The sequence below is a fragment of the Erinaceus europaeus genome, chromosome 5 (genome assembly GCF_950295315.1).
Source record: "Erinaceus europaeus chromosome 5, mEriEur2.1, whole genome shotgun sequence".
NCBI classification, from domain to species: Eukaryota; Metazoa; Chordata; class Mammalia; order Eulipotyphla; family Erinaceidae; genus Erinaceus; species Erinaceus europaeus.
Genome location: NC_080166.1, coordinates 3,906,604 through 3,920,317, shown reverse-complemented (window position 1 = coordinate 3,920,317; position 13,714 = coordinate 3,906,604). Strand labels below are relative to the sequence as shown.

Here is a 13,714-nt window from a genome sequence, read left to right as displayed (position 1 = left end):
GCATCTCTCTCGCCCTCCCTCCCAATTCCTGGCAGTATCTATCCAATAAATAAAGATAATAATAAAAAAGGAAGACAAACAAGACAAGAGCGTTCACTGAGCCTCAGGCATGAGGGTGTCTGTATAACCACTCTGCTGATTCCTCAGCCCCAACACTCACGGAGAATCTATTAAATAGTCTGTTCTCTTGGATGCTCCCAGTCTAAGAAATAGAGCTATGTTTCCCCCCCCCTTTTTTTTTTTTTTTATAAAAACCGCTTTCTGGAAACCGGTGGTATGTACTAAGGTTTTTCTACCTTGATTCATGCATCAATAATACTAATAATACACATTCATAAATATCCAATAAGAAAATATCTCTGACCACACTGGAAGTTAAAAGCAAAAAACAGAGTCAGGAATACATAATTTTAAAGTTTACTTTTTAAAAATGTAAATATCTCCCAATATTTAACAAGTAAAGAAAATAGCATATTGGTTCACTTTATGTGGTTGTTATATTTTATTTTCCAAGTAATACTGATTAAAAATATTTACACACCTACTTTTAAGTCCACAGTTTAGCACTCTTATTTGTATGGCTTTAAAAGTTATAGCACAAGATCTTTACATTAAGGATCAGGGGAAAAGATTCATTCAAAACAAAGCCTGATAAATTATATACACCGTTTTCTGTACTTTATCTTAAATACATTAATTTTTTAATGATGCTTATCTTTTTTTTTTCATCTGGTGGTAAAATACTAGTGCAACTTTTCATCAAAATAAAGTTTACCACAGATATAAATGAATTGTTCGAATTGGAAAATAGCCCTTCAGTGGCCACTAAACAAAAATCCTCAACCTAACTTAAGTGAAAAAGAATTGGTAGCTGTCATTATAAGCAAAAACATATGGTACTGTAACATCACCTACATTGTTCCTTACAACACAAACTTTGAAAAGAACCAGAGATTTTTTTTTTTTTTTAAATAGATTTAGTTGGTTTTGAAAGGCACATGGGTGTGTGTGTTTGTTTGCTTTTTTCTTTTTTTTTTTTTTTTCCCAAACATTCTAAAAATGTTACCATCACCATTCTGTTTCTGTTGGAGAAATAACACCTGTGACTATTTGGGTAGACAAGAACACTGGTCAAAGTAAAGAAAGCCAGAAGCCAAGAGTCAACTGCACAGTAACAATGCACTTTCTTCATGCAGTCTTGGTTCCTATATATTCAGTTTTCTAACATGCATCAGAATACATAAGCTTGTATTCTAATGGTTTTATGTTTGATCTTACAGGATGGAAAAAATTCAAGGAAGGGCATGACTTGGGAAGGAAGGGAGAAACCTTATCACAATGAAAACAGATACATTCGTACCCAGTAAGAATATAATCCACTTTTTGCAGAAATAGACTTCTCAAAGCTTCCCATTCACTTGTGGGGCAAATCCCTCCTCTGTGGCATTAGTGAAAACATATGAAATCGGTCTGCTACAATAGAAACACTTCAGCACAACAGGAAAGTAACTTTGGTCCACTTGTCTGTTAGCTTACGGACAGTCACACTGCCCATCACCAGTTCAAACACCCGACACACTGAAAAACAGACTCATTCGTCAGTTCGTTCTAAAACGGGCATAATGTTCTATTTTCACTCTCTGCCTTGTCAGCGGGGAGGCCCACTGGTGATTCCGCCTCCAGGCCCTCCACAGCCTCGTGGTGGTCGTCGTCGGCAGCGTCGGCAGCCTCTGCCTGGCCGGGTTCTTCTCCCTCCTCTTCCTGGTTCGTGAGCTCAGGGGTGACTTGATCCAGGCCGGCCTCCAGCAGCTCGGCGTGCACCTCCATCGGCATGTGGCTGACCCGCTCCACGTGCAGTTCTGTGCCTTCTTCAGTCTGAATGCGACCCACCTCCAGGTAGCTCACCTGGACCTGCTCCGGGAGCTCGGTGATACGTGGGTCGTGGCCCTGGCTGTCCTGGAGCAGATCCGGATGGACCTGCTCTACAGTCACCTGTGCCGTGTCCACCTGAACCTGGAGCAGCGGCAGTACGTGCACCTTCCCAACCTGCTCTATGATGGTCATTGATGTCACAGGCTCGGTCTGCACGCGCGTCTCTACCGAAAGGACTTCTTCAGTTACTATTCGCTCTGAAATATTGTGGATGTCACTGAGATGTCGCCTTAATTCGTTTCCTTGCATAAACCACAAGTCACATAAAGTACAGTGGTTGGGTTTATCGCCAGTGTGTATTACCAAGTGATCTTTGAACTGGTCCCAGCTGTTAAACACGCTGTTACAGACCTAAAATAACCAAACACATGGTGTTAATGGTGCTACAATACACAGCTTCAGGGCAAAGACACTATGGATGCAGTTTTTGGGTAAGGAAAAAGTTGAAGACTTTTCTAAAAGTGTTAAATAATACTTATACCAACACATGGGTTAGACTCAACTCTCTTGGCAATATTTTAACATTGCCTTCATTTTTGAAACATCAAATTCTGATCTTGGCTCCAGGGCCTCAGGTTCAATCCCCAGCACCACTGTAAGCCAGAGCTGAGCAGTGCTCTGGTCCTGGTCTCTCTCTCTCTCCTTTCTCTGTATCTCTCATTAAAGTAAGAAAATAAAAATGTCTAAAATAATAATGATCAAGTAGTGATTTTAACCCTTACACTGTGGGAGATACCTATCAATGCCTGAAGAAGCAACTGCAGCTTGTCTGTTTCCTTCTCTACGATGGAACAGGCCTGGACGCAAATGGTTGCTGCCATGTTGTTGAGAGTACCCACAGTTTTAGGCATAGGATTCTGAACTTAATTTTAAGAAAAGAAAAAAACTATTCTATATTGGCCTTACACAGTGATGCTCTTTACAAACCCCCCCCCCCCCAAGTATTCAACTCTCCTCCACTGTCCTACTACTTTGACACAGAGGACTCAGGACAGAAAAGACCCACACATACCTGACATTCATAAAGCTTCTTTCTTCCTTTTTTTGCCCCCACTCCAGTTTGGCATGCAGTCAGGTGACATTTGAGGGTGCTATTTCTAGCAAATCGTTCATGACAATTTGGACATTCAAAAGGTTTTTCACCTTTTAGAGTAGAAAAAAATTAACATGTTAAGAAAAATAAAGGGTGAAGAGTTTTTCTTTTTTGTAAATTCTGTGGAGCATCTCCTTAAAAGGAATTATTCAGATTTGTCTACTACAGTCAAAACTAGAGCTGGAGACATGCTCTCAGTGACTGCATTTTGCTTTCACAAAGAAATACAGGACCTGATCCATTTCTTAAAATTTTCTTTTAAAAAGTTTCTCTCTCCTTAAGTAAACTTAATAAAAAAAATTAAGATCAATCTCTTTCAGGTAAATAAATTTACCACTATGCATTTCACCAGCACGTCAGGGCACTTACTACATGTGCTCGGTGACAAAAGAACCTGTCCTTGCCTGAAAACACTATACCAGAGACCATGGCATTTTACAGAAAAACACCGTAGAGGGCCCGATCAGAAAAAAATATACTGCAGTTCCACAAAGGAGGAGTGATGAAACCTGCCTGGGAGTGAGTGAAACAAATATATTCTAGGCAGATACAGGACTGTAAAACAGCATGGAGATGAGGAGAAGGTATCAGTAAAATACTTCAAAACCACTGGCTGAGAATGCCAGCCGGAAAAATAAACGGAGAAATCCAAGTGGGAATGGAGTGAGGTGTACTGTAAAAGGTTATTAATTCAACTTTGTAGCTGTTGTGTTTGAGGCATTCAAAGTGGTAAAAGTCCAGTAGGTCTTTGTGTAGACGAATCCAGAGGCAAATAAGAGGGTGGACTGAGAGAAACAGAAGTTACTGTTAGTAAAATAAACATGCAAAAACCACTGGGATCCTTTGATGTGGGCAAAATTTCACCATGGTCCGTAACAGATTCAAGGCCAGGATACAAAGAAACCAAATTAAAACAGCAAACAGACGGGGCAGCAAAGGACTGGAAACAGAACAGAAGCAGAATATAAGAGCAGTGAGGTAGTAGTCAACAGCGCCCACCACATGAGCAGCCATCAGAAGGATGGCAACAAGGGTGTCAAGAACGAGCAAGAACAGTGAGTGAGCAGGGCGGGAAACCAAGTGGGATGAGGGACAGAGAGTGAGGGCCAGTCCATGAACAGTCAGGACAGAAATTCTGAAAGAAAAAGCGCTGGGGTGCAAGAGCAAAGGTGGCTTAGGGATGGGGAGATGGCACGATGGACGTGCAAAAAGGCTTTCGTGCCCTAGGCAGCAGAGATCCAGGGTCAACTTCCGGTGTTTCCATAAATACCGGGGCTCAACAGTGCTCAGGAAAAAGGAGGTGGGGAGGGGACCACGTGGTAGCACACTTGGCTCAGCATACCTGTTACGATGTGCAAGGACCCGGGTTCGAGCCCGTGGTCCCCACCTGCAGAGGGCAAGCTTCATGAGTGGTGTTTCTGTTTCTTTCCCTCTCTGAATCCCCCTCCCCTCTTAGTTTCTCTTGGTCTCTATCCAGTAATAAAGATAAATTTTAAGAAATTTAAAAAAGAGAGAGAGAGAGAGAAAAAGGAGGTGGGGAGTAAAAAATGTATGTGGTTTGAGGAGGTTGAGTCAGAGTCTAAAGTTTCTTCAGAGGGAAGGGTTCGGTGGAATGAGAGTGACAGATGAACTTAGTGTTGGGAATACCAGGCCTCGCCCTGAAGAAAAGCGAAGTTGCCTCCAGCTAATCCCGGGGAGATAAAGACGGCTGCCACCCCGGCAGGCTGAGATGGTCTCCTGTCAGCACTCTGCAGGGAGGGGTTCGATCAAAGGGTAGGGCAAGGAGGGCCAGAAACTCGGGCATGCACTTTGTCTACACAAGGACAAGGAGAACATGACCCCAGCTTGCACAGGACAAGCTGGACACATCAGGACCGGGGGCAGTAAAGCCGGTGAGAAGGAATGTGCAGACTAGAAGCTGAGAGTGAAGCAGAGCAAGGAGAGAGAGAGAGAGAGAGCACACAGACAGTACGGCCTCTGTAGAGAACCTAGCAGGTTCCACAAGTAGAGCTACACATGCGCCCCCGACAGCTAAGTGAAATAGACATGCGACTCCTGAGCTGTGTTTGTCCTCTGGCAAAACAGCAGCAGTTTACTTTGCATAACTGCACACAGTAAAAACTACTTTGAGAGAAGGCCTGATGGCCCACAGTTACAAATGGTACAGGGTCACTTCTCGGTCTTTTGGCTACGATCAAGTGTAGAGAGGATACAGGAACTCCTTTTTGATTCCAAAATTGTTGGGAGACACTGCTAACTAGAAGGGTTATATTTTATGGTTTTACTAGTGCATACCTTTCTGCTATAATTAAAAGAGCAAGCACAAATAGGAATGACCTCTTTAAAAGGTAATTTGATAACACTTGTCAATATTTAAAATACACATTCTTTGGGAGGATGGGCAACAGATCTCGGCTGTGGGTGTGGTGTGGGACTGTACCCTGTAATACGACAATCTTTTAACCCACCACAAGCACAAATATAGGCAGTATGGATCGACCCGCCAATGCCCATGTTCAGCGAGGAAGCATTTACAGAAGCCAGACCTTCCATTTCCTGCACCCCCAAAATGACCCTGGGTCCATGCTCCCAGAGGGATAAAGAATAGGAAAGCTGTCAGGGGAGGGGATGGGGTACGGAGTTCTGGTGGTGGGAACTGTGCAGAATTGTATCCTTCTTATCCTATAGTCTTGTCAATATTTCCATTTTATAAATAAAAATTTTAAAAAATCACAAACATAAATAGATGACATATATTCTCTGACTTGACAGTGCTGTTCCTAAGTTATCAGAACATAAACATAGTAGTTAATCCTCTTGTTCATACACTAAAATACCATGCAGTCATGAAAAAAAAGGTTCATGATATTTCATATATTTAAGAATATTCAACGGGTGGGGTAGATAGCATAATGGTTATGCAAAGATACATGTCTGAGTCTCCAAAGTCCCAGGTTCAAACCACCATAAACCAGAGGTGAGCACTGCTCTGATGAAAACAAAGACTAGCACCAGGCACAGTGGGACTGGGTTGTTGGGGCTCCCACCCACAGAACTATGGGCACCGGCTCCAACATATGTAACACATTCTCTCCCTCTCTCAGACAGATGAGACAGACACCAGAGCAGAGCTCAGCTGGGGTTTACTGGGGATGAAACTGGGATCTTTGCTATCGCAGGCATGGAAGCCTTTTTCATATCCATTATGCTAGCTCCCCATCCCTAAGCCATCTCTGCTCTTTTTAAAGAATTGCTATTCTTGAACTGTCTTCATTGACTCGACTCTCACTCTCCTTCTTCCTTTATCCTACTTGGAAAGAGTTCGAGATAAAAATTAACTGTCAAGAGGGTCGGGTGGTAGCGCAGCGGGTTAAGCGCACGTGGTACAAAGCGCAAGGCGCAAGGAGCAGCGAAAGGATCCCGGTTCCAGCCCCCGGCTCCTCACCTGCAGGCAGGTCCCTTCACAGGCGGTGAAGCAGGTCTGCAGGTGTCTGTCTTTCTCTCCCCCTCTGTCTTCCCCTCCTCTCTCCATCTCTCTATCCTACCCAACAACGAACACCATCAACAACAACAGTAATAACCACAACAAGGCCACAACAACAAGGGCAACAAAAGGGAAAAAATAATGGCCTCCGGGAGCAGTGGATTCATGGTGCAGGCACTGAGCCCCAGCAATAACCCTGGAGGCAAAAAAAATAAATTAATTAACTGTCAAACTACTGTATCATCTACTCCTGCTTGCTTTTTCAAAACTGTATCTGTATATTGTAACTTGCAAATGGAAGAAATATATCTGGAAATATAGGAAAATGACAGTGCAGTTGTCTCTGAAGAGATCGACAGAAGCAGAAAGAGTCTCACTTCTTACTGCACATCTTTTGAGCTTTAATGCCACTTTTCTCTTCCATTTAAAAGGTTAGTTTGGGGACAGCTCATTGGATAGGTACTATGGGTGCCACGGTCTCTCTCTCCACTCTTCTTCTTTTAAAATCTTTATTTATTGGATAGAGACAGCCGGAAATTGAGAGAGAAGAGGGTGATAGGGAGAGAGACAGAGAGACACCTGCAGCCCTGCTTCACCACTCACAAAGCTTTCCCCTTGCAGGTGGGGACCAGGGCCTGTAACATGGGTGCTCAACCAGGTGCTCCACCAACGGTGGGTCCCTCTCCACGCTCCTTTCCATCTGCCTCTGTTTATCTGAATGAAAAAGCGGCCCAGAAAAGGCCAGTGGCTACAGCTCATCTGGGCAGTGTGCTGCTTTGTCACGTGTGCAGTCTAGATCTGAGCCTGGCCCACTGCATTGAAGAAAAGCTCCAGTACTGTAGGCTCTTCCGCCCTCTGCCTCTCTCTGAAAACAAGGGAAGGTGGCTTGCGGTATTGCAGCTGTGCACGCTTTAGATGCTGGCTAGACAGGCAAGAGAGAAAAACTGGAATAAACTAGGAGCCAAATAGATTCGACAAGCAGCTACATGCCGTGCAGCTCCAGGCCGACATTCTTCCTACTAAGAGTCATCACAGAGCAGACCTTTCCGAAGCCAAGGGATGCTAGTTGTCAAGTAACATCTATTAGCTCAGGGGGCTACAGATGTATCAATCCTTTGGGTTGAATGGGAGAAGATCTTTACATGCCATACATCAGACAAGAGTTTAATAACCAGCATAGACAAAGAGCTCGCCAAACTCAACAAGAAGACAACAAATAACCCCATCCAAAAATGGGGGGAGGACATGGACAGAATATTCACCACCGAAGAGATCCAAAAGGCCGAGAAACACATACCTCTGTGGAGAACAGTCTGGAGAACTCTCAGAAGGCTAGAAATGGACCTACCCTATGACCCTGCAATTCCCCTCCTGGGGATATATCCTAAGGAACCCAAGACATCCATCCAAAAAGATCTGTGTCCACATATGTTCTTGGCAGCACAATTTGTAATAGCCAAAACCTGGCAGCAACCCAGGTGTCCAACAACAGATGAGTGGCTGAGCAAGTTGTGGTCTATATACACAATGGAATACTACTCAGCTGTAAAAAATGGTGACTTCACCGTTTTCAGCCGATCTTGGATGGACCTTGAAAAAATCATGTTGAGTGAAATAAGTCAGAAGCAGAAGGATGAATATGGGATGATCTCACTCTCAGGCAGAAGTTGGAAAACAAGATCAGAAACGAAAGCACAAGTAGAACCTGAAATGGAATTGGCGTATCGCACCAAAGTAAAAGACTCTGGGGTGGGTGGGGAGAATACAGGTCCAGGAGGGATGACGGGGGGCCTAGTGGGGGTTGTATTGTTGTATGGGAGTCTGGGGAATGTTATGCATGTACAAACTATTGTACTTTCTGTGGAATGTAAAACATTAATTCCCCAATTAAAAAAAAAAAAAAAAGTCAAGCATAGTACGCAACAGGCAACTTCAAACAATGAAGATCCATGGAAAAACAATTTCCGTAGTCTGGGAGGTGGCACAGTGGAGAAAGCACTGGACTCTCAAGCACGAGGTCCTGAGTTGAATCCCTGGCAGCACATGGACCAGAGTGATGTTTGGTTCTCTCTTCTTTCTCATGAATAAAATATTTAATAGTAATAAATTACCCCAAAGTTCTCCAAGTATCATTAAAGAAAAAAGATTCTGAACACTGTTAGAAATCTATATTATATTCACTGCATTACCCATCTACAGAGTCTTGGCCACCAACATAAAAGGGCCAGGGAACAAGTGTTGGTCAGTGGACAGGCAGCACCTCTTAGCAACCATTTTCCCAGACCCGTTAGAGTGGGTCTAGGGACTCCCCCGCTTCAAGTCATCTGCCAGCATCAGTGTACAGCAAAGGAGCCTTAGCAAAGAATCGGCTTGCAAAGTAGAAGCTAGGCTAGGGATCTGACAGGGTGGGTGGGGTAGGCAGAGGATGAACGCAGAAACGCTCACGGTCAGAGGTGCCAAGGTAGACTGACTACCTGAGGCTTCTGCCCCATGTCGCAATGGCGCATAGGAGAGCAGAGAAAAGACTCGAGTATCCACAATCCTGACACGTCGGCCCTCAGAGGAGTGTGGCCCAATGTATTCAAAGGTATAAACATGCCCAGGAATGTTTAAGTGTGCTCATCTGTGTAATTAGGATTTACGTAAATAAAACAGAGAAGCAACTGGCTAGACTCATAAAAAGAAAAAGAGAGGAAGCTCTGATAAGAACAATTAGGAACATCAATGAAAGGGAAGCGAATCTGGGAAACACCAGAGGAAGCCAGGCACTGTTTCTTTTATCTGAGAAAGAGGAGGAAAAAAGGAAAGACACCTGGAAGTAGTAGTAGCTGTAGGGGTGACTTAGGATGTGAAGGCAGGATTGTTGGAAAACTGGGAAGAAAAAAAAAATGTGTGTACACACAGAATAAGAGCGAGAGCGAACCAGTCACTATCAGCAACCTTGGGAGAACTACTGCAGTTTCTGCTGGAGGGATGGGGCAGAGAACCCTGTATGGAATTATACCCCTCTTATCTTACCACTATAAATCAATATTAACATCAGTCCTATAAAAGCAAATGAGGAACGAGAGATGAAATTACAACTGAAGATGAGTAGATAAAAAGAATCACGTGATTATTATTAACATCTCTATGCAAACAGACTGGACCACCGAGATGAAACGGATATACTCCTACACTCATACCACCTGCTTAGCCTAACCCAAAAGTAGATAGCTCAAATAGGCTAATCACTTGTATAGAAACTGCATCAGTAATCAAATACCTGCCCAAGAATAAAAGCTCAAGCCCAGAGGGCTTTACTAAAGAATTCTTTAAAAAATATATTTAATTTATTAATAATTGGATAGAGACAGAGAAATTGAGAGGGGGGAGAGAGAGAGAGGAAGAGAGGCAGAGACACCTGCAGCCCTGCTTCACCACTTGTGAAGCTTTCCCCTTGCAGGTGGGGACCAGGGTTTGAACCCACGTCCTCTTGCACTGTAATGTGTGTGCCTAACCAAGTGCGCCACTGCTTCGCCCCTACTGACGAATTCTGAAATACTTTCAAAGAACAACACTGCTTCTCCCCAAATTCTTTAAGAAAACTGGCAAGGGGCAAGCACTCAGACACGTTCTATGAGGTGAACGTCACTTTGATCCCCAAAGCAGGAAAGGACACTCTCTACCAGAAAAGAAACAGAAAACCTCTATCTCTGATGGACATAGACGGCAAAGATCCTGAACAAGATCTTGGCAAATCAAACCCAACAACATACCGAGAATAAGTCCCCAAGACAAGTGGGATTCAACTCTGGAAAGCAGGACCAGTAGGTCAACACCAGTAGGTCAATCAATGTAATCCACCATTATCAACAAAAAGAAAGATAAAAATCATATGGTCATATCAATTGGTGCTGAAAAGGCCTTTGATAAGATCTAACATACATTTATGATAAAAACCCTCCAGAAATTGGGAAAAAGACAACTCAACATAATAAAGACCATTTATGACAAACTCAATAGCTAACATCATTCTCAACAGAGAAAAGCTGAAAGCTTCCCCCCAAATTGGGAGCCAGGTAAGAATGGCCACTATGTCCACTACTATTCAACGTCATTCTCAAGGTCTCACCACTTGCAAGAGATGTCTGGGGCCGGGTGGTGGCGCACCTGGTTCAGCACACATGTTACAGTGCGCAAGGACCTGGGTTCGAGCCCCCAACCCCCACCCGCAGGGGGAAAACTTCACAAGTGGTGAAGCAAGGCTGCAGGTGTCTCTCTGTCTCTCTCCCTCTCTATCACCCCCTTCCTCTTGATTTCTGGCTGTCTTTATCCAAATAAATAATAAAGATAATTAAAAAAAAAAGAAAGAAAGAGATGTCAATAGCATACAGACTGGAAAAGAAGAAATCACACTATCACTATTTGCTGATGACATGATAATCGAGAGAACCCCAAAGACTCCACCAAAGTACTAGAGATAATAAATTCAGTAAAGTAGCAGGATACAGGGAGTCGGGCAGTAGCGCAGAGGGTTAAGCACAGGTGGCGCAACGCACAAGGACCCGGCTCCTCACCTGCAGGGGAGTCACTTCACAGGCGGTGAAGCAGGTCTGCAGGTGTCTGTCTTTCTCTTCCCCTCTCTGTCTTCTCCACCTCTCTCCGGTTCTCTCTGTCCTAACAACAACAACATCAATAACAGCAACAATAATAACTACAACAATAAAAAAACAAGGGCAACAAAAGGGAAAGTAAATAAATACAAAAAAAAATTTTAAGTACATAAAAAAAGTAGCAGGATACAAAATCTATTCTCATAAATCTGTGGCATGTTTCTATATAAACAAGGAGTCAGAAGAAGGGGAGATAAAAAAAACTTCAATTCCATTTACAATCAAAACAAAAAAGGGAAAATACCTTGGGGTGAATCTCATGAAAAAGCTGAAAGACCTTTCCAAGGAAAACTATAAAACACTGTTTGTTAAAAGACATGAGGGGAAAACGATAAATAAGTAAAGAGAAATAGGTGACATACAGAAATGGGAGACCACTCTTTGTTCCCAGATTGGAGGAATAAACATCATTAAATGCCTATGCTACCAAAAACAATCTACAATTTCAATGCAATCCCTATCAAGATCCCACTGGCATGTTTCAACCAAACGCAACAACTTGTCCAAAAATTTGTGTGAAACCGCAAAAGCACAAATAGCCAAAGCACCTCTGGAAAGGGAAAAATAAAACCACTAAGGAGGTATCACACTCCCCAACTTCAGGTTACACAAGGTAATAGTAAAAAATGTCATGGTACTGGAAGAAAACTGGACACTGGGTCAACAGAGCAGAATCAAGAGCCCAGAAATGAGCCCACACAGAAACGCCCACCTAACATATGACAAAGAGGCCAAACCCATTCAATGTAAAGAAGCACCAGTATTTCCACAAATATTCCAAGAGCAAAGTGTTACAAAAAACAAGAATTCAGACACTCAAGATCTGCTGAGACTGGAAAAAATATACTTTTAATATAAAATTATTTGCTAATTACCTGTGTGTTTTCGAAGATGCTCTTTAAAGTGTCCAAAATGGTCAAACTGTTTTTCACAGTACTGACATACATGAATTTTTTTCCCAGTTCTTTGCTTTTTACTGACTCCACCTTCTTCAAGGTGGTAACAACTGAGGTGCTGTTTCCAGGCGCTCTCCCGAAGATACCTTTTATTGCATATGTCACACTTGAAACTCTCAGTGGAGTGTGATTTCATGTGTTCCTTAAAATGGTAAAACAATTTAAATGAACGGTTACATTTCTCACAATGGAACAAGTCCTTCACATGTGACAGCTGAAGTTCCACAATTTCAATACCTTCTACCTGTTTGCTTGTGGGGTCAGACGGACAGCTGTCTTCTCGAATTTGCCCTTTCCTATCTCCTTGGCGGTACTTGCTGGTGATATCTGCCAACAGTGCCAAGGCAGAGTCATCGGAAGACCCTGTGCTCTGAATGTACTTGATGGACTGCTTGGCAGAAGCCACCTCTTCTAATGTCTCCACACCTTCATCTTCTACTTCAATTGTGCCCTCGGCAATCTCCACTTCAATCTCAATAGGTTCTGATTCTGCAGATGGCAAGGACTCAGTGATAACATTTGACGTTTCTGCAATCTTCCTTTTTTTCATCTCACTTTTCCCTGTGGCATTTTCCTCTGGTGGAGCTGAGTTTTCTTTGTTTCTGAAATATAAAAGTTACGATTAGTCAACTATGTCTAAAATCAAAATCCTGTAGACGTGGGAAGAAATTGATAACCTGATGATAAAATGTGTGTAAGTTAGGCACCGAACAAGCTCAGTGAATTTAGGCTGCCTGATCACTACACAGCTACAGCAAATCAAAACAGAATGGCAATTAGACAAATTAGAAAACCTAGGTATGAAATCTAGAACAGCCCAAGAACTGGTGCAGGAAAGGCCTTGGGTTGTGTGTCTCTCTCTCCTCCCTCACAGATCAACAATGGGTGGTCCAGGAGGTGGCACTGGTCTCTCAAGCATGAGGTCCCAAGTTCAAGCTCTGACAGCACAAGTACCAGGGTGATGATGTCTGGTGTTCTCACCCTCCTCCCACCCCCACCTATCTCCTTCATGAATAAATAAAATCCTTAGGAGAAACAGAGCAACGATGGTTTAAAAATGAAAGATTTCACTTAGAGAAAGTAGAAACCTTAATAAAACCGATAAAGCAAATTTCAAGATTAAAGTAATTTTCCCTCACAAAATTCTGTTATAAAGTATTAGTCAAAAAATCTTGCAGAGGCCAGGTGGTGGTACACCTGGCTAAGCGCATACATAACACTGAGCAGGGACCTACCTGGGTTCAAGTCCCTGGCCCCCATCTGCAGGGGGGAAACCTGACGAGTGGTGAAGCAGGGCTGCAGTATCTCTGTCTCTCTCCCTCCCTACTACTCCCTCCCCTCTCAATTTCTCTGTCTTTATCCAATGATAAATAAAAAGACTTAGGGAAAAAAAGTCTCGTAAAGTAAAAAGAACTTTCATAATTCAACAAACTCACTAAGAGACGACAACGCTGGAGACAATTCTTCAGGACTCTTGAATCTGTGCACAGCCTGTAAATGAACTCCTTCTGGATTATCATTTTTAAATTTGCTTGCAGTACAGCAGTATGACCAGCAGCCTGGGAAGGCAGAGGGCAGCTGTGCTCGCTATTGT

The 13,714-nt window shown here is 43.1% G+C and overlaps 1 protein-coding gene across 5 annotated transcripts in view; it reads right to left on the bottom strand.

Annotated features, from left to right (window-relative positions):
• Positions 1–401: 401 nt before the first annotated feature.
• The window catches only part of ZNF131 (zinc finger protein 131), a 27,389-nt gene continuing 14,076 nt past the window's right edge, over positions 402–13,714 (bottom strand). For 3 of the 5 annotated variants that reach the window (XM_060191003.1, XM_060191001.1, XM_060191002.1), the window contains exons 5-7: positions 12,040–12,722; positions 2,945–3,075; positions 402–2,283 (exon numbers count right to left, since the gene is read on the bottom strand). In XM_060191003.1, coding sequence (XP_060046986.1) covers positions 1,609–2,283; positions 2,945–3,075; positions 12,040–12,722 — 1,489 coding nt within the window. In that variant the 3' untranslated portion in view covers positions 402–1,608. Of the gene's footprint in view, positions 2,284–2,944; positions 3,076–12,039; positions 12,723–13,714 lie in introns of those variants that run through there. The other 2 variants (XM_060191004.1, XM_060191005.1) reach the window with 2 other exon arrangements.